The sequence below is a fragment of the Drosophila biarmipes genome, chromosome 3R, assembly GCF_025231255.1.
Source record: "Drosophila biarmipes strain raj3 chromosome 3R, RU_DBia_V1.1, whole genome shotgun sequence".
NCBI lineage: Eukaryota > Metazoa > Arthropoda > Insecta > Diptera > Drosophilidae > Drosophila > Drosophila biarmipes.
The window spans coordinates 8,507,810-8,531,261 of NC_066616.1; the positions used below are offsets into that span (position 1 = coordinate 8,507,810).

The 23,452-nt window shown below is 47.4% G+C and overlaps 1 protein-coding gene across 2 annotated transcripts in view; it reads left to right on the top strand.

Moving 5' to 3' along the window:
* The window catches only part of LOC108031435 (serine-rich adhesin for platelets), a 39,330-nt gene that overhangs the window by 11,988 nt on the left and 3,890 nt on the right, over positions 1–23,452 (top strand). Inside the window, exons 2-5 of one of the 2 annotated variants that reach the window (XM_017104847.3) lie at positions 13,351–13,718; positions 16,411–16,742; positions 18,076–18,351; positions 20,682–23,449. In XM_017104847.3, the coding sequence (XP_016960336.1) occupies positions 13,351–13,718; positions 16,411–16,742; positions 18,076–18,351; positions 20,682–23,449 (3,744 nt within the window). The remainder of the gene's footprint in view (positions 1–13,350; positions 13,719–16,410; positions 16,743–18,075; positions 18,352–20,681; positions 23,450–23,452) is intronic. The other variant, XM_017104848.3, reaches the window with a different exon arrangement.

The following is a 23,452-nucleotide window of genomic DNA, read 5'->3' on the forward strand; positions in this document are numbered from 1 at the left end:
AAATCTTTACCATAATGGTATTTCCCATCGGTATAGATGGTATAATCACACTGCTTAAACAGACTTAGCTCCCAAATTTATCGTCAATTTAAATGCCTTGTTTTGGCTCAGTGTGATCCTCGCACAATCCCACTGAATCTGTGGGCTGCTGCGATCGCCCCCGTTCCGCCTGCTTGTTGTCGCTTTTTTATGTGCGATACTAAATGCATTTCGGATCCACAATAAATAAATTCCCTGCGCTCAAAACATGTCAAGAGCAACGACACACACGGACCAGCTCCACCCAAAAAATAAAACATTGGTCCTCCTCCCCCTTTTGGCGGCGTTTGAAAGTGTAAATGAATTTGTTCTTAATTATTATGGGACGATGTTCGAGGCCCATTGGCAATTTGGAGATCGGCAAGAGGAGCAGAAGACGTCCGAGATTCGTTGGCATTGATTTACGAGAACCGAAATGGTGGGGAGCCAAAGGGTGAGCCGTCTTCAAGATGCATGAATTGCTTTTTATGTGGCGGCAAAAATTGTTGGGAAACAGGGGAAAAACAACGGGCAGACGCAATAACATGCTGGAAATTTGTTTCTTTAGTTATCTAACGCCCTGGGAAAATGTTTTCTTTGATGCCAGACACAATGGCAAATGATGGATTTGTTGAATTTCAACAGCAACGTGTGAACGAGAAATTCGAGATTTTGTGGGCTCAAGAAGACTGATGATTGCGCGCCCAGGGAATTGTGGGATGAGTGCCTAGATTTGGAGCACACCAATTTGGCTTAACTATACATAATTGGCATCAATTGACCTATTTCGCGATTGCCTTAACCCCCGATTAAAGCCTAGTATTACGCCTAATGGTTTGGTTCCTCTCTCTGGAATCTCTTAATTTTCATTATTTACCTCGTCGTATTAATTTTCATTTTCTTTTCTTGGTTTTCTCTTCTGAGATCAACCTAATTTATGGTCCACTCGGCTGTTTATTTTATTACTAATAGATTCTCTATTTTATCTGCTGCACTTCTTCTTCGATTTCCTTTTCTTTATTGATTTTTCCCCAATCTCCACTGATTTATGCGGCCGAAAATTGATTTAGCATTAGTGGCGGTCGAGCGGTAAGGCCATTAAACGCGACATTAAGGGCCGTTCTCGAGTGTCCTTATCGGCAGCAGGCCGGCCATTCCACACTCCCTCGCCACCAGAACATTGAATAGTACGTATCCGCATCCTGTTGGTGTCAAAGTGGCGGAGAAGTCGTAAATTTGGAGGCAGTTCGCTGATATGACAAGTGGCTCGAAATGTTATATGGACATGTGTTGCCTAATTTATGTTTCAATAAGTAAGTCCCCACCATCCCCACCCCGGGGGAACATAAAAATGTCATAATATCCGATGAAAACGCATTGCAACAAATAATTAATTGAAATGAACAACTGGCCGAGGGGTGAGTGCATTGCAACTGTTTCTCTCCTTTCTTTTTATGGCAGTGGAAATTGAGGAAAGTGCTCATTTACCTCCCATAAATGATGAGCTCATAGCTCATGCTGGTAGTCATGTTTGGCCTAATAAATCAAAATTAATTTCTTCATTGGAAAGTTCTCTCGGGGAGTTTTATTGACATGAGCTTTGTTCCATTTGCTTTGGCAATCCGCAATCTATTTTCGAGATTATGTTGACAAGCTCGCACTCGCATGTGACCTTTCCGATAAGTCCAATGATGATATTGATGATGACCATGATGACGAAGTGTGTGTGGTCTGGTCTTATCGGCTCTTTGATCGGCATTTGATTTTGTCACCGTTACAGGTGATAATAAAACGCGAACAAATCATTGGCAGCACCAGCAACTGGCAACTGGTTTCAGCCGCGGATCGAGTTTTCAGAGCCACGTTTTATGACCAGGCATTTCCATAAGCAACAGTAAACCGTGCCTAATGCAGTCATCAAAGCGCTCTTATCGCTCCCCAGCGGACGATATTTTAAAAGCCATTATAGCATTTTCGGGTTAATTTCGAATCTTTCAATATTTTTATGTGAAAAAGAGCGCTTCGGCAGAACCCGCTTTATCAGTCATGTCTGTCGTTTATTGTTTGTTTGTTTCCTGTCCGAAGGGAAAATTGTCAAAGTGTTGACAACCGAGAGCGGCCCATCGAAACCTCAAAAAAGAAAAATAAAATCGAGAACGTATGTGCCCGAAGCCAAAGATTATATATACAACAGATACAGATACGGATACTTGCCAGCAAGTTGGGGACAAATATTTGCGCTTGGCGCAGTCGAAATGTTTACAATTTATTTACAATTTCATTATTAACGCAGCGCTGTTTGCCTTACCATTGGACGCGTTGTTTGCCGAAGACATTAACGACACCATCGTCGCATAATGAGGCAATAATTATGTTTGAGATAGCGCTGCGTCAAAGACAAAGGTTTGTCTTGGTCCCCATCTCACCATAATACCCATCCCCAGCCCCGTCTCTCACCTCTCCGCCGGAGCTTGCCACAAGTTTGTGGTGTCTCAAGGACCCAACACTCGTGTGGCAGTCAGACGTGGCAAAGGAGTTGGCGGAGAGGAGGCGGATGGGACTGCCTGCAAGAGATTAGCGCTAAACGCGCCTCACCATGGCTATCTATACAGAGGAAACATTTTAACTTCTTAAATTCATAAATGTTTTATATGCACAAATATAAAGCAGTTCTAACTTTGTTATACGTTCATTAAGGTTTGGGAACTACAAATTTTTAACAGTTCCTAACTATTGCCATGAACTAAAATACTCTTAAAAATTTTTATATTATGCCTTTTGTCTATCATCATTTGTTTCTATAAAGTACAAGAAATGTTAGTCCAAATATCCATGTTCATCTATTTTTGACACCCAAATCTGTCATTATCTTGGCACTTGGGACTATTTTGTCCAAAATATCTTATGGGTATTAGCGAAATAATATCTTGACATGGGAGGGATTATAACCCTTTCGCCAGACCTATTGTAAACACTTTTTCCCGTGTATCCTCCACGGCAGCCAGCTCGTGCTCATCTCGGCTGTCAACGCACCTAAGCAGACACCTTAAATTGCAGATCTTTACCACTTGATACGGGCCTGGGGAACGGAGACATCGTCAGCACTTCGTGGCTTCCTGCTGTCTGAATCCTCTGCCATTTGGCCACGGCTGTATCTCTCTGTTTCTATTTCCCCGTCTGCCGATTATCTCGAAATTGTCGTCTGCATTTAATGGCAAGCGATAAACATTTGCGCCATGGCCTGGCCCAGCCTGACCTGACTCTGCTCATAGTTTTCCTATGCAAATCAGAGCCGCATTCGCATTCCCGACAAATTTTTGGGAAAGTTGACACAATTGGTAGCCCCCTTCTAGGACCCCCTCCTGCCATCTGAAGCAAACGACATCGCCGGTGTTTGGGGCTAAAACCGTGAGCAGCGTTTTGCCTTTCACTCGGCCAGGCTCATAGCCCGGAGTCCCAAATGGCCAACACCTTGCCAACGCCAGCTAATCGCCGCCTGGCCATCTGCGGAGGAGTCCTCGGCCACAATCTTGACATTATACTCCACAGAGACGACGCGGAAAAACAACTTTCGCAAATTCTCTAAATTGAAATGGTGTCGTAGGTGGGGAAGAGAATGCAGATTATCGAACAGGAATTTAGTTACAGTTTGAATTATTAAGAAGCAGACTTAGCGTGGTCGTAAGAATGAGAAACCACGATCATTAGCTAGAAAGCAATTTATCAACTCGATTTGAGATCTCGCTTTCACTTTGTCCTTGTTCTGGTACGGCCAATCCTCCCCGAAGTCCCGTCATCTTCAGACTTTCTAGTAAACAAATTGTGGCCGATGTCGCGCTTTGGTTTGCTCCGATAGTCGGAGTTTAATTAACCGCAGCAGCTGCCAGTCGAGAGGAGCTGGTAAAAAATAAACTGGGACATTGCCGAGAGGCTGTGGGGTAACCAGACCCGATGCGGTTTCTCTGTTAGGCGCTCGACTAACTTCATTGGACCAGGTAAGCCTGGCTGCGTTCGCAGCGCTTTGTCACCTCAGAAACCGTAGACATCGGATCTGCCCGGGGGATCCGAATCATATCTCCTCGGGCCGCAGAGTTCAGAAGTTCAGCGCGGAGCATGGAAACTTTCTAAAAACGTTCGTGCAACAAGGCAGTTGACAGTGCCGCAATTTGTGCCTGCCCCTTTGGCACAGGGGACACGGGAATGTTGCAGCAGCGGCAATCCAGCAACCTGGCAATCTGTGTGTGATGTTTGTCCCAGCAATTAGCAGCCTCGACGGCAGTGCAGTAGCCGTGATTATCACCTCGCCGTCCCACTCTCATTGCAAATGCAAATATTTACCCGAGGCCCTCAAGGGTTGACATTGACGCACGGCTGGGAGGGAGCAGCAGAGGCGTAAGGATGCGCAACGTGAGTGTAATTCAATCGTCGGCAGGGCTTCTTCCCGGTCTTCCCGAGGGTCGAAACTCGAAGAACGTCTTGAAGAAGGGGTCGCTCGCGCAGGAAACCATAAAAATCAGCCATATGAGAAATGGATGATGAGTGAGGCATGAGGAATGCCTTGGGTTTCATTCACAGGAATGCACGTTCCCAGGACTCGAGGGCAGCCCCTGTGTTTCTGTGTTTGCCGAAGGACTCTTCTCCTCAGTTAGCTCGCTCCCTCAGTTCCTGTTCGCTACCTGCCTGGGAAATACTCGCCGGCACTTTTCAGACGTTTGCTTTTTAAGGGGAATATTTCGGAGGCCTTGTTGTTTGTTTTCGGCTCTCAAGCCAACCCACCCTGCAGTCTCCTCTTCCATTTCTGCACCTTTAGCAGACAGTTCGGTGAGTGTTGCCAAACGTTTGCAGCACTTCCTGTTGTTGTCTTCTCACGGGGCGTTGTCGCTGCAAAGTTTCGTCTTTTAACTTTTAGCACGTGTCAGAGGAGAGAAAATGGACAAGTTTTGCGAATAAAATAAAGTAAACTGTGAAGAAGCCTTGCCTGAATTTAATACCCCGCCGGAGTTCCCCTTTCGGGACTGCCAGACTGGCTGGCACTCGCACACGCTTTTGGCCGTGGCTAAAGCTAAGGCTAAAGTGTCCCTGTAGGCTCTTAGCCCATTGTTCCTGGCTGGGCTGGAGTGAAAAATGTTAATGCAAAATGCATTACGCCGCCCGCTTGAACTCCGGGTGCCAGACACTCGAAGGCTGGAGGATCGGGCGCACTGGGGGAGTACAGGGGATGCCAGGCCACTTCTGGCCGAGTGCCGGTGCATAATAGAAATTCCAGGACAGTCGCAGGCGCTCCTGTCACTCCGGCTGAGGATTTAATTAGTATTTATGTCGCTGTAGCTCGCATAAATTCAGATGCAAATGCGAGTGCGGGCTGGTAACCTTATACCTTGACTTTGATTAGAACTGTCGCGTTCTGGGCAATTAGCAAACTGAGTTGTCTGGGCACTGGATTAGATACCAGGAAGCCGAGGGATCCCCCCAGAATTGCTGAGCCAGCATTACGGTGATGAAGATGAGCTGAATAATAAACTTTACATGGAAGCCATTAAAGCTGGCAAGTGTATAATCGTCTGGGAAAGTGTTAATAGCATAAACTGCTAGACACTTTGTTCAGAAGTAATCACTTTAGGGGGTGAATACTAAGCAGGGGAAAGAGGAAGGGAAGTAACTGTTTTTTATGGCCGAAACATATGTTATCACTAATTACCCAGAGGTGTTAGACATTGTGTAAGGCTATAACTAAATAAGGCAAAGGTAATACTTCCTAAAAGCATTGGCAATTTGAATTTCCCTTTGGGGAATCGTTTGTACATATTTCTGAGCTATGGTTATAAAGGTTATTCTGCTTATAACGGTTCCCGAGCTTTAAGGCGGTGATCAAGATTGTCAGCTTATAGGTAATACTTATTCTATCACTAACTACCCACTGGTGTTAAGCACCATATACGGTTGTAACCAAGTAAGGCAAAAATGCATATTTACTTCACTTTTCCCTTTAGGGACCTGTGTGTACCCCATATCTATTTCGTTAAAACATATTTCTATGCCTTAGCCATAAATGCAATCATGCTTGTAACTACTGTTGGTCCAGGTCTTCGAGGCCCGTTCCCAAGCTTCGAGTCGCGGTTCAAGGTTGGCAGTGGAACGAAATGTATTTACCAATATGTAAATCTGCCCCCGCCCCCTCGATGGCTTCCAATGAATAGCAAATAAGAATCCATCCATCCGACCGAGCATTCCGCACTGATCGATACCTTCGCTACCCAGCAGCATACTCGTACATATGCCTCAACGGGGGGCACTTAGGAGCCCTCGACGGAACTCGACTCGACTCGACTCAAGACTCGAGAGTCTTTCCACGAAATGGCGAAACCCGTTTTGGGTCTCAGCCTCTCGGGTCCGGAGTGTCGTTCAATTGTATTCAATGCTAACTCAATTGCTGTGGCCCAGGGCTATGTGGGCTATACGGCCGCAGCTTTGACTGTCCAACCGTTTCCATTTTAGCCCTGGCAGGGGCAATTGAGGCACTCAAGTGGGAGGCACGGGGTGGGCAATTTGTTTTCCCAGATCTGAGGCGCAGGAGGCGAGACAAGAAGAGCAGAGACACAAAAGGAAAACGACTTACTTAGCATCTTAGCAACTTGGCTGGATGGTCCATGGGAATATGGAAACGGTATAGGGATAGGTCTAGGACCCGAAACCGGATGTGGCCTTTCACTTCCTCCCTGCCTTTTCTCGTTTTCAAGTTCAAGTCAAACATTGGCCGTAATCCCCGCGCGTCAGCTGCGCCACTTTTTATGCTCGCACATCGCTTAATATTTGAATAAAAACCGCAGAAGGCAGAAGGAAAACTCCGAGTATCGGAAATCTCCAAATATAGAAAGGTGCCAAGGCAAATGAGCTGTTAAAAATAAAGGGAGCCGAAAGCCGGAAAATGTCGCCGCGTGGGAGAGTGAGACGGAAGGGAAATCCCCGCCAAAGTGGTCCTCCTTTGCACACACATCTGGCGATTCGGAGGGAAGGGAAGAAGTCCACGTCCCCGAGAACATTTTGGGCATTCAATTTAATTTTAGACACAAAACCCAATAAAATTTTGGCTGCTGCTGCTGGGTGCATTTATTTTCGTTTTTCACCCCGCCACTTCCGCAGGGTTGGGGGAAGAGCAGTGGAAATGCGGTGGAAAACCCGGGGAAAAGGCGCTCGATGAGGATGCAGCTCTTAATGATATCAGTCGCGCTGATCGCGGGCTCTTCCTCCTCGGAGTATTACCCACCGCACAGCCCGTAGCCCATGGAATTTAAAGTGAACTTATCCCGCGGGTACTCGCTGAAAAACGCATGTCACTTAAATTTATTGGCCGCAACAACAAATGCAACTGGGAAAACTGGGGAAAACCAACGGCAACAACGGCGAACAACGGTGGCATTTGGTGAGATGCATTTTTCATTCAATTTCCAGACTGGTGTCTGCTGCATTTATGTTCGCCCCGGGGCTGTAAAATCGATTGATAGACACGGCTCATGATTGAAATCGAATGCCTGCGGGGGCGGCGGCCCTCGAATGCTTAGCAGCAAATTTTACGTTTTCATTTAATTACTTTACATGGCCGTAAAGTCATAAAGTCAGCCCCCAGACCAACCCCCTTTGCCAGCCGTTTCATAATTAAGCCCTGGCGGAAGTCAAGTCTTACTTAATCAACCCGAAAGCCGAGAGCCCGGCTCGAAGTTTCACTAATTGGAGCGCAAAAAGAGCTGAAGACTGGAGGAAAATACGCTAATTGCTATCACGACAAGTGCTCGGGGTCAATTAATTTAAATAAAAGCCAAACTGTCAGGCCTGGCGAACTTAATTAAAGCCGTCATCGATATGCTTTTGTGGGCGAGGGCATAAGCCAGTTGTAACTGAAAGTGAATCATCACAAGGTGGCCAAAGTTGGTTTTTTGTATATAAAACTGAACGGTATCTTATAGATACTATCTATCATCTATAAGTTTCCCTAATCCCCATGAAAATAACTAAAACGGAGTTTACTTAAAATATATTTTTTAATTTCTTTCCAAGACAGGTGTTTTATTTTAATCGTAGTTAACCAATCTTGAGCATACGCACACTTTGAATCAGATTATAACTGCAAAAACCATAGATTACTCATAAGCTGGGGATTATTGATCCGCTCTTCTAGCACAGATAGTTCCGTGAAACTATTTTTGATTTGCCTGAAAGGGACATTACACATCACTTTAATCTCTAATCCTCTTTGAGCCCGTCGAATCGTGCGTTATCTGTCATCGGGGCACCTAATGAAAAGAGTTCACCCTGGCACATAATTCAGATCATTAGTCCTGGGCCGGCTTACTCACTTTCTCCTCATCCCAGTCCCCGAGCCATCCAATCACCCTCCCATCCCCTCGGGCCAACCACATTGACCTTTTATGGCTATGACTGTGGGCTTGGCAAATCAGAATCACGTGACTTGCCCACTTTTATTGGCAATGCATTTTGATGTGGGAGTGCCGGCCTGCTTCTCCGTTGATAGAGGTTGATAGAGGTTTGCAGGCGGGCATAAATCAGTTTTAATAGTGCAGCTGGAAGAGTCAAGTTGCCCCAGGTCTTCGCCAAAAAAGCCAAGAAATGGGATACGCACATGGGACTTAGCAGCCCGTTTAATGAGATTTTGCAGTCGGAAGAGCAACGAGCGAAACCAATTTTATTTGCCATTTCTGTCAGCATTGTTTCTGTTTTCGTGTTGTGTTTCTTGTTTTTTGTTAGGTGGCAACATTTTTACTGTCGCATTACGTGCAACATTTGCCCGTTGATTGCTTGGGGTAGCAGTGGCGCGTCCCGGCCCTCGTCTTTTCCCCATCACCCGAGGGTATTGCATAAATTTGTCTAGCTGTTGTTGCCGCGCTCTACAATTTATGCGCTTGCGGCGCCCCAAAATGTGGCGGTGGCTCTGCTGTTGTTCGCTTGCCGAAAATTTGCTAAAATACAACCTAAAATAGCAACCCCAGCCGGATAAATCCGAAAGCAAAAACTTTTGGCCATAAAGCACATGTGACTACCACTACCACGGCCACACACCATCTCGTTTGCTCAGTGCGTTTGGGCACGGATATATGGATATGGAAATGTATTTGTTTATTTTGCAGTTTTTGTTCAGCTCCCCCCGGCTTTAAGCTTTCCACGTCCTGACAAAATCTTTCCTCGTAAATCATCACGCGGCTGTATGGTGAAAATCGTCGGTGATAAGCGCACTGTTTTTCCGGCCGCTTTGGGCTTAGCGTTATAAAAAATGCAGGGTGTTTCCTTGGGCTCCTTTGATAAATTAACCACTAAGGCTATCAGGCAAACTCGCATTATGCCTCAAAGTTGGGTGTTCTGAGATGATCATTAAACTTTGATGGGTTCATCCCATTATTTCTCAACATTTTCTTAGTAATCCTATAGTTCTCTCAGTTAAAATAGCATTCCCTGTTCTGCACTTTCATATTATGCCTCGTTTCTTTTACTTCCTTTTTGAAACATAATTAATTTATCACTTGGCTTTCATTTTTATCGCTTCGGATGTCGCAGGACCTTCATTTCCCGTTGTGCCCCTTGGAGGGTAGACCCAAAAGTGACCCTTAATTGCTTTAAATGCCATTACGACACTTACGCACAGAAGGTCGGGAATTTTGAGAGTGGAGTACTGGAGTGTGGAGCTTGGCTATCCGTTTCCATGGTCCGTGCCTGGCTGTCAGCCAGAGTCGCAGTGCCAGGGGCAGGCACTCTTGCTTTAATTTCCCTTGCTGCTCGCTGGGCCTGCAATTGTTTTCGCTTTAAATAATTAAATTAAAGTGGGCAGTCAACTGATTGAAGGAGGCTCCTCCGGAGGAGCTCGCTGCCACTCGATGCAATTGTTTTTCGGCTGGGGAAATGAGGAGCTGCTGAGCCGGCGAGCTGAGCGAAGAGCGGGGCCGACGACCTCTAACCTGGCGCAATCAGAGTAATTAAGGCAGCAACAGCAATCGCCGTGGATGGCTTATAAATCATTTATTGCCAAGACATTATCGCCATCGACTGCTGGTACACGTAGTCGTGGTAATACACCCCTTCCCCAAGCCCACTCCGCCCCCTTAGAACTCGTTTTTCGCAAATTATGCTACGGAACGCGTTAGTCTATGACAGATTGTATCTGCTAGATACAGCATGCAGCACAGAGCGTAGAGCGTAGAGCTCAACCGTCCTAGCTGCCGACGTGCCGGCGCAGCTTTTATGCTGCACGTACCGCATCCCCCTCCCCTGGTCTGGTGTCAATTTATGGCCAGGGTGAATTCTGCAAATAAGAGGCAGCACCGACTTTGGAGCAGCTGGCTCGCTGCTTGGCTCTCCGCTTGGCCAACATCTTGTGCAAATCTCATTTATTTGCGGCTTTGCCACAGTCACAGTCGCAGCACACACGAGTTGGAGTATCTGCCGCCACATAGCATTACATACGTGTCAATGTGCCCGGGCCTGGCAAATGCACTTTTGATATATTGGCTCTGGGCTTATTGGTTTTCCATCTGGCGCACATCATCGCGTCTGCTGGATTAAATTGCAGGCAGCGGGCAGGGGCACTTTGATTTGCGGCCTCCTATAAATTTCATCGCGTTCGACATGACAATCGAGGGATGTCAACAGAAGACAGGCGCCAATTTACAAACAGCATGGTAATCGGATAGCCCTAGGCGGATCATCTCTTTGGGGTATGCAAAGCGGACCAACAAAGGTGGTACTTAACATAGGAGATATATTTAGGTTCATTTTGCAGTTGCTTAAATTAGGGATATCTTAAGATCATTAAATTGGGGAAATTATACGCGTAAATCTCTTGTATTGCTAGAACTCCATAGTATCCATGGATAATACCATATCTAAAATAATACGAATATCTAAAATAATACCATTTTACAAAAAGAAACACAAGTTGTACTAAGTTGAACAAACTGAAGATATTATTTAACTATTATATACATAGTTAGTCTCTAATCCCTAACCCTCTGTTAACTTGTAGATATAACTAAAAGATAGCCTAATAAAAGTAAAGGGTGTTTTGTACTCTCGGAGCAAAAAGTTTCCCTTACTCATTACATACTCGTACATATGAAGAGTATTCCCTCCTCGGCGTGCTCCAGTTCGACCACAAATCACTCGAAACATGTTTGACAATTGTCGCTGGCTAACGGCTAAATCGCCATAAAAGTGTATAATAGCCATATAGGGGGCGACTCATGCCTTGTATTACCATGATTGCGGTTTTGGCCAGGCTGTGATCTGGGTCCTGTCGACGGGGTAAATAGTTTAAGGCAATCTCCAGACGGGACTTGCGGCCATCCCAGTGGGCAGCTGCGATTGCTATCTGGCCCAGCCTACATGGCTGCGAGTACGAGTACATAGCGTATTTGCGGAGACATTCTTGCACATGACTCATAAATAATGTGCAACGGCATGGCCATGGTCGTCACCCAGACGTGACGACGCCTCCGGCTCCCCCGACGCCCTGGCCATACCCTACCGACGATATTTTGAGGAAAAATAATTTTTGCCAAGTTAATTTGCCATTTCCGGCGACGGCTGCTGTCAGCTTCCGTTTTGGCAAAGGCAGCAGCAGAGTAAGGAGCCCCAAAATCCCCCAGTTTGCACCTGAGCATGCCTAATTGAATTTCGCATTGGCCAAAATTAACAGCCGGCGGAGGGAAGAGTTTGTTTATTTCTGACTTATTTCTCGGCTGACAGGGGTCAGTGGTGGAGATCCTGGGAGCTGTGCGTGCCAATGTCTGCGCACTTGAAATGGCTAATGGGAAACGAGGGGCACATTGCACATTCTGTCCCAGACTCTCAGACTTTGCGACTTTCGGAGCCATGCGTCTTCCAGTGGCGCACTGAACGTCAGAATGTGGCATCGGTGCCATAAAATTGCCTGAATTTAGCGCTAGGTTGCCGCCGTTTCTCTAGCCCATCTCCAGTTGGCAGCGGTCCAGTCTTGCAGACTTCATCTCCCCATCTGCTCCTCAGTGCTGCTCCCCCTCCTCCTCCAGGGACTCCATGCCCATCCCCGGCCATTCCATCGCCATGTCAAGTGTCTTTGCTCTGGGCTTGTTAATCTACGAGTGGCTGCCTCTGCTCCTGCTGCTGCTGCTGCTTCTGGTAGCTTCTGCTTCCTGGTAGCTGCTGCTCCCCGGGCTTTGTTTTCATTGCCGACCAAGTCCACATGGCGGCCTATTAAATGCGAAAAAGTGCAGACAGCCAGAAAGACAAACGGTCGTCGGGTGCTCCACCACTGTCATGAGAATTAAATATGCAAGTTGCAGGAGCTCCGTCTCCCTGGCATGTGGCTGGGTTATTAAAGTTAATTACAATTTTTCATGGCATTCATTTTTTCGCCCGTAACGATAATTCTGCATTTTTTATGCCCGTGTCCTTGCTCTGTGGCCATTTTCCACTCTATTAATTTTCGCGTTGATTTATTTGCGGCATCGCGTTGCCTTTGTTTACAGACTGCAAAATCACAGGCGCAGAGGAGCGATCGCCATGTGGGCCAAATTGAATCCGAATCGATGAGTGGATTGGGTGGAATGGGTGGACTGGAGATATGGGCTTGGCCATTTTCTCGGGGGAACAAAAAATGCGGTGCGTACAGAGTACAGCGAACTGGAGCAGCCACGCAGCTGGGCGGGCATTCTGTTTCTATTAGATTACATAAAAAGCTCTTTGATTATCTGCTGATGATAGTGATCGATGCTGGAATTAAGTGCCCAGAGATGAAAGCCGCCTCTGATCTCGGCGTGGATTATTGAAAACAGATTACTTGCGCTTGGGCAAAGATAGCTGTAGTACAACTCTGATCTCTAGCCTGACTTGCTATTAAGTTGAAAGAAATATGTAGGGGAATTCTATAAAGATAGCCATTAGAGATAGGAGAATAAGAATTAACTTAACATTTATTCTTTCTGAAGATGGAAGAAAATGTGAAAGATATCTACACAAACTTTAAGAGTCCGTTACTATCAATGGCGTCCCAGAAATCTCTTTCATCCATCTTCGGTTTTATTCATTCATAACATTTCAATGATGTATTTGAAAGTTAGTGTTATAAAGCCATTTATTTATGTTAATGATCGGAATTTATTGTCTATTCCCTCTTAAAAAAAGAAAATGTTGAGAATCCATTACTAACAACAGTTTCTTAGAAACGGCTTCCATCCACACTCAGTTATGTTTGATTATAACATTTCTATGCCTTTTTTATTTACATAGAATCAAGTAATATTATTTTACTTATATGCAAATTTAATTTATATCTTACTTATGTATTTCCAGCTGAAAGCGACCTGCTCACCTTCGCACAGCGCAAGCAGCACTTCGAGACGGACAAGTCATTCCAGCAGGAGCTCTTCACCGGCGACACCCGGCCACTGAGCGTCCGCCAGCTGTACACGGAGGCTGGCAAGGAGCTGCCGGTGGCCAGTGGAGCCACTGCCTCGGCCCTCGCCTCCTTGGCCCACTCGCAGTCGCTCATCCCGTCCCGCTCCATCTCCTTCAACGGCGAGGTGCTGTCCAGCGATCACGAAGTCCTGCCGCTAAATGGATCCGCCGGCACGGAGGATCATCTGCTGTGCGTGTCGGACTTTGGCAATGCCAATCGCAAGCTGCGCACGCGCATCGATGCCGAGATCGAAATCCGTTTGGTAAGTACAGGCAGTTTTCCCGGGTTAACTGGTTCCCAGTCATGTAACCGGTAACCGTTAGTGGCCAGTTTGCACCGGCAGTTATGCATGCTCCTTGCATAAATAATACGTTTGTTGAACGGAACGGCCTAAGCCGCCCAAAAACCAGACTACGACGACCTCATGTGTGTGGTCTGGGTTGTGGTGGCCATCGCCACCGCTCCTCACATGCACCATCTGGTTTGCCTCCGAAAGGCAAAATGCCGAAACCCCCTTTCGCCGGCCAACTGTCGCCCGACATGATGCTCCACTTTGCCCGCACGGGCACCCAATCATTGTCGTGGCTGATGATGATGATGAGGGGCAGGCACAGGGAACGAGCAAACAGAGACCACACACATCCATCGCCTATCTGCAGATTGCTAATGGCCAACGAGGAGCAGCTCATGGCATGACTCCATCAACGTCGCACCAAATCATTTCGAGTTAGTTGACTCGTTTTAATTGCCCAACTGGCGTCCCACGCCATTGTGGCTTTGCTAACTAGGAGGCAGCCGTCGGGGAAGGCTTTGCAGACTGCATTTGGGTTGAACAAATCCATTGAATCTTGACAGTTTTATTAGGGCGTCTTAATTAGACTTTGTTCGGGGAGGCATCTAAGATTCGCGGGAATACCTTATTAGTTTGACAACAGCCTTGGTCTTCGTTATAGAAGTTCTATCTTTCAGAACAACTAGTTATGTGTACTTAGAGTAGTAACCATATCATTATTATCATAACATATAACTTAAAAACATGCTGTTGTCAGAAGAAACCTTAGTCTTAGACAGAATTTTTGTATTAAGCCAATCAGTTTACTACAATAGGAAAAAAATATAACAAATTTGTAATGCTGTAGCTCTACTCTTTTCGCTCTATACACAAATATGTCAATTTTAATTGATTCTATGGCCCCTACACAAGATATTCTTTTTCTGCCCTGCTTTTCAGTTCAAAGCCGTTTAAATGGGAAAGCTGATTTAAGTGTTACTGGGAAAAACAAATTTTTTCCCAGAACGTTGCCAATTCTTTGAGCTGCTATCAGAAAATTGCAGTTAATTTGAGCTAACGCGCTCTGCAGTCATCCCATTTGGTCTCTGCCCCGTATCCATCTCCCGCCTTTGTCGTCGCCGTCTCTCTTGTTTATCTTTTAGCCGCGCCATTAGATAAGCTGTGCAAAGACAAACAGCCAATGGCCAATATCCGCAGACGGGGATGCCAATGGCAACGAACAGAAAATCCAGTGACTACAGCAGCTACAGCAACTACATCTACAGCAAAATCGCCGCGACGACGACGACAACAACTTGGATCCCTGTTCAATAGGTTGCCAAACTTGTTTTGGCAAAAACAACGCCGGTTGTCAATCCCAGCCAGCGCTCCTCCTTTTTGTGGCCCCTTAGCTCCATTCTGTCGACTGCTTCTTAATAAAATGACTTTTAATCCTTTTCGCATTGCGTTTGACGTTAGTTGGCCCCAGACTTCCACACCGATGCACCCCGAAAAGGCTCTGCAAAGAAGGTCCAGAAGAGATCCCCGAGGAGATCCAGACAGGAGACCCGAGTCGCAGGCCATTAGCGCTCTGCGGTTTATTGGTTACGGCAGCCACTATCTTCAGGATGGCCCATTTGGGTGGCTCTGCCGCTGTTGCTGTCCCCGTCTTGACGGCACTTAAATTGCATTATTATATACGGCTCGACATTTATGTGCAAATATTTTATCGTCAAAAGTTGGCCACATTTGCTCCGCCCCGTCCATTGAGGCAAAGTGCCGCAGAGCCACAGAAAGAATTTGGCTGTGGGGCTTAAAGAAAGGAGAAAGAGCCGAAAGCCAGACTCATTGTCGGATTCAGGCATTTCTTTATGGTCCGAACAGCCTCACTTTGGCCGTTGGAAATCTAGTTCAAGTGTCTTTTTATGTAGATTTTCCAGTGGTGTGGGTAGCTCTTACTGGGGGATAGGGGATGGAAAACTGCTGAGCTGCGGAGAGCAATCAGAGGTCCCCCTCCCGCAGTTATTTTTCAATTGTTACAATTGATTCCAGCAGTCGAATCGAAAATCAAATGAAACGATTGCGCTTTTTCTTTATGCCCGTAATTCACTTAGGACCAGCAGACAATTCGAATCTGGCGGAATGTTTGTCCGAAGCACTGAGAAAACATCCATTATAAATGGCTCCCCAATTTATCTATAATTCCATTGAATTTTATGTATTTTATTAAATTCTTTTGAGACTTTTTAAAGAGTTCCAGCTCTTGTATGTAGCTCTTGTGTATACCGATGAAACTAGAAAAATGTCTGTTGATTTTAAACTAGACCAAAGGTTTTCTGAGGTTCTTTGCTGCTTTCCTTTATTGTTTTTAATTAGGCTGATTGATTTTCGCTCTCCTAACGAACTGCAGGACGCGTGTTTCATTTCGGGAGATTTAAAAATCGCGTGACCTGTCCCAATTTGCGGAAAGCATAGGGAATGTTTGCGCAAACACGGCACAAAGTGGCAGCGCACATTTCTCATAAAGGGATATTCGTGACAGGAGGCTCTCTCCAGTGCGGCTAATTAAGGACCTGTCCGCCGAAACATGAAGCATACATACGTGGGCCATAAAACAATATTTTTGCATGCTTAATTAAGGCGATGTTTTAACTCTTTTATCATGTTTTTGTTCCCATTTCAGCCCGCTGCCATCGAGGATCTGCGGAAGTGGACATCCAGCGAGGCGCTGGGTGATGTCACCGTCACGCCGGATTGCATGCACCACGTGGACACGTCGGTGAGCACCTCCATGGTCATCGGCGAGAACGGCATCCTGACCCCGGCCCTGTCTCCGTCCGTCCTCTCCGCCGACGCCGTCGACGCCCTCTACGCCCAGAATCTGAGCCAGGCGGCGGACAGCTCGCGGCACAACCACCATCAGCAGGCCCTCATCCCGAACGACATTAACAAAGATGTGCCTTTGAACCATCGCTTGCCTTCACCCGAGGAACAAACCAAACAGATTGCCTTAAAGTGAGTACAATGAAATGGTTTCAGTTTGGATTAAAGATTATTTAAGAGCCAAAATTTTGCAAGGTTAAAAAAGAATTTTTAAAATTAGGAAAGTTTATCCAACGATAGATTGTATTTGCTTAACTATTATCTTTATCGTTTTTTTATAAAGTATCATTTAATATCCTCTATATGAAATTCCTAGGTGACTACACCTTTTCAGTGTCCAACAGTTTGAAGCCAACTGTTCTGGGACTACAGTTTTAAAGAAACTGTACCTTGTCTAGCTTTTTTCTTTTTTATTTTAAACACGATTTTAATGCGCTTTTTATGCAAATTTCGCGGCAACTATTGTTTGTTTTCTGTTTCATGACGCACAAAAAGAATAGCTATTAAAAGCGCTGTTTGTTGCTGTTCAACATTTTTTCAACGTTCGATTGTGTCTGCTTTGGGAGCACGAGATGTTTGCTCAGCGAGCGCATCGGACGCAAAAAAAGCTTAAATAAATTAATTCAATTACGTATGAATATTTACGATGCGGCCACACAATTATGCAAGTGTCGCCGACCCTGCACGCAGCCAATCCGAACCACACCCCTTCTCCACATCCATCCGTATAGCAAATACCATATAGCATACCATATCCCAGCCATGGCTCATTTGTTCGGCTTTTTAAACTCCGAAATGGAGCAGCCCACAGACGACGAGCCGTATTCACGCTCCACCGATTTGGAGCACGAAAAATGTGGTTGGCTGGCTGGTATTAAAGCGTAAACAAATTGTTGTTTGGATAACCACAAAAGTGCACTCCAAACTGCGCGAGGTTCCCACTTCGACGTCAGATCGATCAGTCCGCATCTGTGGGCACTTGGAAAAATATTTGGTTTCATTTCGTTTTCGGGAAATTTTATTGACCTTTTCGCAATTTTAAATGGGCTTTTACGATTATGAAACTTTATTAAACCACCTTTTGAGGCATATCCATCATAGTCATTGAAGTATCTACAATTTTCCATTGCTACACAAAGCAAATATTATTTTATGAAAGGATTTCAAGAGTTTGTTTTAAGGTTAGGTATTATAAATCGCCTTTTTTTTCAACTTTGAGAGTCTTTAAATAAAAATGTAAGCTTGGGAGTAAGTAAAGGTATAATTAATTATCAAAGGCAATAGACACTCTGAGAAAATCCCAAATAAATTTATCTTTTTCGGTAGCCGAGTGTTTTTTGAGTTATGGAAGTTCGACAGTAGGCGGTCTATTTAGGTCAGATCTTACCAAATAATCTCTTCTCTAGACCATTTTTCAAAGCATGATTAATTGTGTTACTAAACAATCTCCTCCATCCCCCAACAGATACCCTGCCGAAGTGATTTCGGTGAACACCAGCGGGAAGCACTTCCAGCGGATGTGTGCGGCGCGGAAGTCGACCAGCGGAGGATACGCAGGTGGAGCCACTGCCGGGTCCTCGAGCAGCACATCGCCGGAGAACGCCGGGCCCACGGAGGGCAACAACCTGGACGACAATGTGCAGACGGTCAGCCGGAGGTCAAGATCGCGGAAGGTGCGCGGAAAGCGACGGAACACGATAGCCGGCATCGACCAGAAGGAGATCCAGGACGCGGCCAATGGGTATGTAGTCCACACTATCTACCGACTCTATCTGTGGTCCTGTAGGACCGTATACCTCCTTTCCTACCTCTCGAACTGTACATAAGCCATACTAAACCCCGTATAAACAAGTGTACATACAGAGATCTGTTTCCCCACCCCCATTTACACCCGTATATCCGACTTATTCTCAATTGCATTTTCTTATGAGATTATTGTGATCAGCCCAGCCAGCTGAGCGATTTGTTATGCTGTTTAGTTCTCTTCGTTTGCCTAATTTCGTGTATTTTAATTGCGCCTTTTATTGTTTAAACAAATGCCTGGCCGACTGTACAAATCGGAGTTTTGCGCCATTAACTATTAGCGTGAAACATATATTGTTTGCTCAATTAGCAGCACAACTGCATGCCACCAACAACTGAATGTCTCTAAATTACGATTAAACTAAAATTGAATGTTGTACAAAGAAAATTGTAAATAAATTGTGTTATTAGACCCTCGTACATGTAATTAGAAACTTTAGCCAAAAATTCAAATTTCAGCCGCCTTTTATTTGCGAGATTGAACTAAAGCCAATTTTGGAGGATTTTCAAAAGCGAATTTGCGAAACAGCCTAACAAATTAAACGATTTTCAGCAGAACACATAATAATTTACGATCTTAACACACACAAAAAACAAAAACACTCAGTCATCCACCTCACGATCCATCCGAGACACCCACCCATTCGCCGCCCCCGCATTGTTATCCTGGTCGCGAACCACCCACAACCTCGCCCGAGGTTGGCCAAGTCTGTCAGTCAGTCGGCCCACTCTCGGCCGTTTCTGGTGCATCATCAGCATAAATCATGGCCCGTAGGATTTGGCTTGGCTCTGCCAAGACCCAAGGCAGCACACGAGCCCCACGGCAGACAGAAAAATGCATACTACAGTACCCAAAAACAGCACCAACATTTGCCGCATTCGAGATGTTTTTTCTTGGGCTCACTGCTTCTCTGCTTTCTGCTTTTCCTGTGCTTTTCAAATGGCACACACGACGCCTTTTGCTAAAAGTTTCATAAATCTTATTTTGTTTTGTTGGCCCGACTTTCGGTTGGCGTCTGCCCACCAACTACAAGCTGCAAAACTCCAGCCCCAGCTCCAACTCGGTCCCCAACTCGGCGACGGCGTCATTCCATTTGACTGCGTTCTACATACTACACTCTATATAGAGTATGTGCAACTTGAGAGCCCAACTCAGGCACACACACTCACACGTAGGTCTGCCCCATTATGTCAATGCTGTTCGATATCTGTGCGATCAGCAGTCGAAAATGCGGAGCACAGCAAAACTTTGAGCCGGGACAGTGGCTGTCAAACTGTAAGTGCATTTCGTGGTTGTTTGATTCTGTTTGTACACAGAGAGAAATGTTGTAGGTTTTCATGAAAAGTTACAAATAAAAACTATTGAAGTTCTGCCACAAAAATTAGTTTTTGTACATAAGCCCAACAGCACAGTATGCAACCAAGGAAAGTAGATAGATATATTTATTCAAAAGTTTTAAGAAAAAACGTAGTTTTTACAACTTTACACACATATTTAGATATCACACACATTCTTCAGGCGTTTATTGGTACAAAATCCAACTATTTTCTTTCTGTTTACTGAGATACACTGGAAATGCCTTAGCAATGACGGCACTTGGGGCGCCGCCCATCTGAAATCTCCGAAATCCCCCTGGTTCAAGTTTTTTCCGGCCCAGAATCGAAGTGACTCGTCTTCTTATCGCCAATATTGGGCCTCCTTTCCCGCCCGATCGATCCCCCTGCATGCCGCACAGTCTTCTGGGGGAAGAATTCTGGGAGAATTCACCCACTCGAAAAGCTAGATGTTGTAATCGCCTCTAATAGTTCACTGAACAGCCTCGCCAGAGTGGGGAAAATGAAAAATATAAATGTATTTGGGAAAATTAAACTTTGAACTGCGCCATTAATTAATTTTCAGTCCGTCGCCGTTGTTGTTGTTATTCTCCCCCCAGGCACGTCGTGTATTTTGCATCTGTGTGTGCGTGCGTGAAATTAACCAGAAACCATAAATTAAAAGCCAAATCAAAGTCAAAATCAAATTCAAAATCAGAATTATGTCTGAAAATCGCTCACAATAATACCCATGAGGAAGGCAAATCTGTACTACCCTCTGTCTCTTTCACCACCCATCTACCCCTCTCTCCCTCATCACCATCCATCATTACCAAAAATGCTAACCAAATACCAAACATATTTTCTCTTTTATGTTCTCTCCTGAAACACCAAACATTTTGCACACAAAAACCGAAAAAAAACGAAACACAAATATTCCCTCCATGTAAACAGCAATGGGGAGTCCAAGAATGCTTCGAATGCCACCTCGCCGGTGGCCGTCGCCCACCAGTCGGAGTCCTCCTCCGCGGCGGCGGAGGCCAAGAAGTCCAGCAAGAAGTTCGGACGCAGCAAGTCCAGCGACATCTTAAAAAAGGAATCTGCTGCCTTGCCCTACGACAAGGGCAAGAGCACCCTCACCCGGCTGAACTCCCTCAAGCAGTGGGGCCGCAACCGCTTCAAGTTCATGCACCGCGCCGGCGAGCCACTGGGCGACCAGCTGGACACCAGTGGCTGCAGCTCCCAGAACAGCTCCGCCGCCGAGAAGGCCGAGCAGGGCAGCCACCATGGTTCGCCGGCGGGCGATCCTGGCAAGCGGGACATCGATGACGAGTGCGTGGTGCATCACCTGGTGGCCCAAAAGAGTGAATCTCGGTTTTCGCACGAACGAAAGCCCTCGTATTCCTCCTCGGAGAAGAGCATGAGTGTGTCCAGCAGTGGCCAGCTCAGGGGCAGGCTGCAGCTAAACTCCGGATCAGGGCCACTGGGAGCGGCCGCTCATGTCAAGATGCGGGAAACAGCCACACTGAACCGGCAGCGCCGGAATGGCCTGCATGCTCTGGCCGGCAAGGAGGAGCAGCCCCATTCCTCGAGCGGCAACTGGAGTGCCAGCTCGGAGTCGGGACGCGCCTCCATTGGCAGTGAGATCACCATGCAGCCCAAGTCAAGTGCCTCGAGCACGTCGCTGAACTTGTCCAGCTTCCAGCCGGGCGGAGCGGGCAGTGGACCACCCTCGTCCATGCTGAGCAGGCGGCGTTTCCTGAACACCTCTGCCTCCAGCAGTGTGACCAGTGAGGGCACTGCCACCCCAGAGCTCCAGGCGGAGGCGGGTGCCTATCCGGGGCACCTGGATGATGAGACCAGTTCCGCCTACAGCTGCGACACCGAGGGCTACTACACCTCCTTCCACATGGACAGTGGATTAAGGACTCTCAAGGAGGAGGAGCCCTCGCCCATGCCGGGCACTACGCTCCAGACAAGCCTGCACACTAGCAGCTACTCCTTTGGCAGCCAGTCCAACCAGACGGTGCTCAATGCGGAGAGCGAGTACGAACTGTTTGGTCGCGGATCCACCTCCACCACGACCAGCTCGGCGGGCACCGTCTGCACAGCCCTGATGAGTGGAACCGCCTCTGGGCCGGATGTGCCCGAGCGGAGCAGCTCGCTGGGCAAGCACAGTGGACAGAGCAGGAGCCAGAGCACCAGTGCCAGCAGCAGCACGCTGGAGAGGAGCTACAGCAGCAGCACCATTGGCAGCACCCTGGAGCGGACGGGCACCATCAAGAGGAATGTGAAGGTGTCGCCGGCCAAGGGAGCAGGTAGTGGAGAGGTGCTGGAGAAGGAGGACCAGCAGGAGCAGCAGCAGCAGCTGGAGTTCTCCGAGAGCTCGGATCTGGAGGGTGTGGAGCGCATAGAGCGCATCAAGCAGAAGACGGCCATCAGCTCCAAGAGGATTCCCTCCATGTGCATTATCACACCCACCACCAGCGACGATGACGAGCACCAGGCCATGGATCCCAACCGCACACTGACCAGCCTGACCATCGAGGTGGACCAGGAGGACGATCAAGAGGAGGACCAGGAGCAGAGGACGCCCACCAACAGCAGCAGCAAGGACCACAACCTCAACGAGCTTAAGCAGACGCCCACCAAGGCGCTCAGCGGGATGTTCGAGAAACTAAGGGTTAAGCTGGTTCCGGGCAAAAGCTCGCCCTCGAAGAACCAGAACCAGAATCAGAACCAGTTCCAGGCCAAGCCCGCCAATGCAAGTGCGGTGAATGACGACGAGCTTTACGACCTGGCCGGCGAGTACGTCACCATAGCGGACATCAGCAACAACAACAACAACCAGCTGAATGGGCGTCGTAACACGGGAACGGGCATGGGAATCTACTATTCCAATGACATAGTTTCCAAGAGGGTTGAACCCGCCGCGGCCGAGTACGTCTCGCTGAACGAGCTGCCCCAGCACTTGCGTCGGCATGCCAGAGCCACTCCGCCTTCTAATCCGACAGAGAGCGAGTCCTGCGCACAACAACAGCTGCCCGTCGAGCCGGCAGCTGCGACATCGTCCGCGTCATCATCCCAACCACCCCTTCTCGACAGTAACAGCCGCATGAAGAGCCAGGGCGGCGAGGGGGGTGTGCCCATGTACGCGGAAATCGGCGAGCTGAGCGAGGAGAAGCCACTCGCATCGGCGAATCGGATGAATCGACTGCGCCCGAACGCCGAGGGGAAACTGGTCTACGACTCCGACAGTCTGAAGCGGCGCAAGGGTGCACACACCACCTTCGCACCTGGGCCGTACGTGAAGGAAACCGAAAGTGCGCTCCACAGTGCAGAAAGTGCAGCGACGGCGGCCACATCAGCGGATCATCAACAGTCAGGATCACTAGGAGCCACCACCAAGAGCGCCAAGCTACTCCTCCTCAGCGGCGGCGGACTAATCGCGGGCAATCGCAAGGTGGCCAACGTGAGGCCCATTGTGGCCAAATCCCCGCTCAGCAGGAGCAACGCCGCCACCGCCATGGCCACCTACCAGGCCAGCAGCTATCAGGACCAGAAGCAACTTCTGGCCAACCGAACGAATCCCTTCTACGAAACGATTGCCGCTCCGGTGGCCAGTCTGATGATGCCCTCGCCATCGGGCAAATCGAACTCCTCGACGGGCTCCACGGCCACCAGTTCCTCCTCATCGGCATCGGCTCACTCCGGTGAAGAAGGTA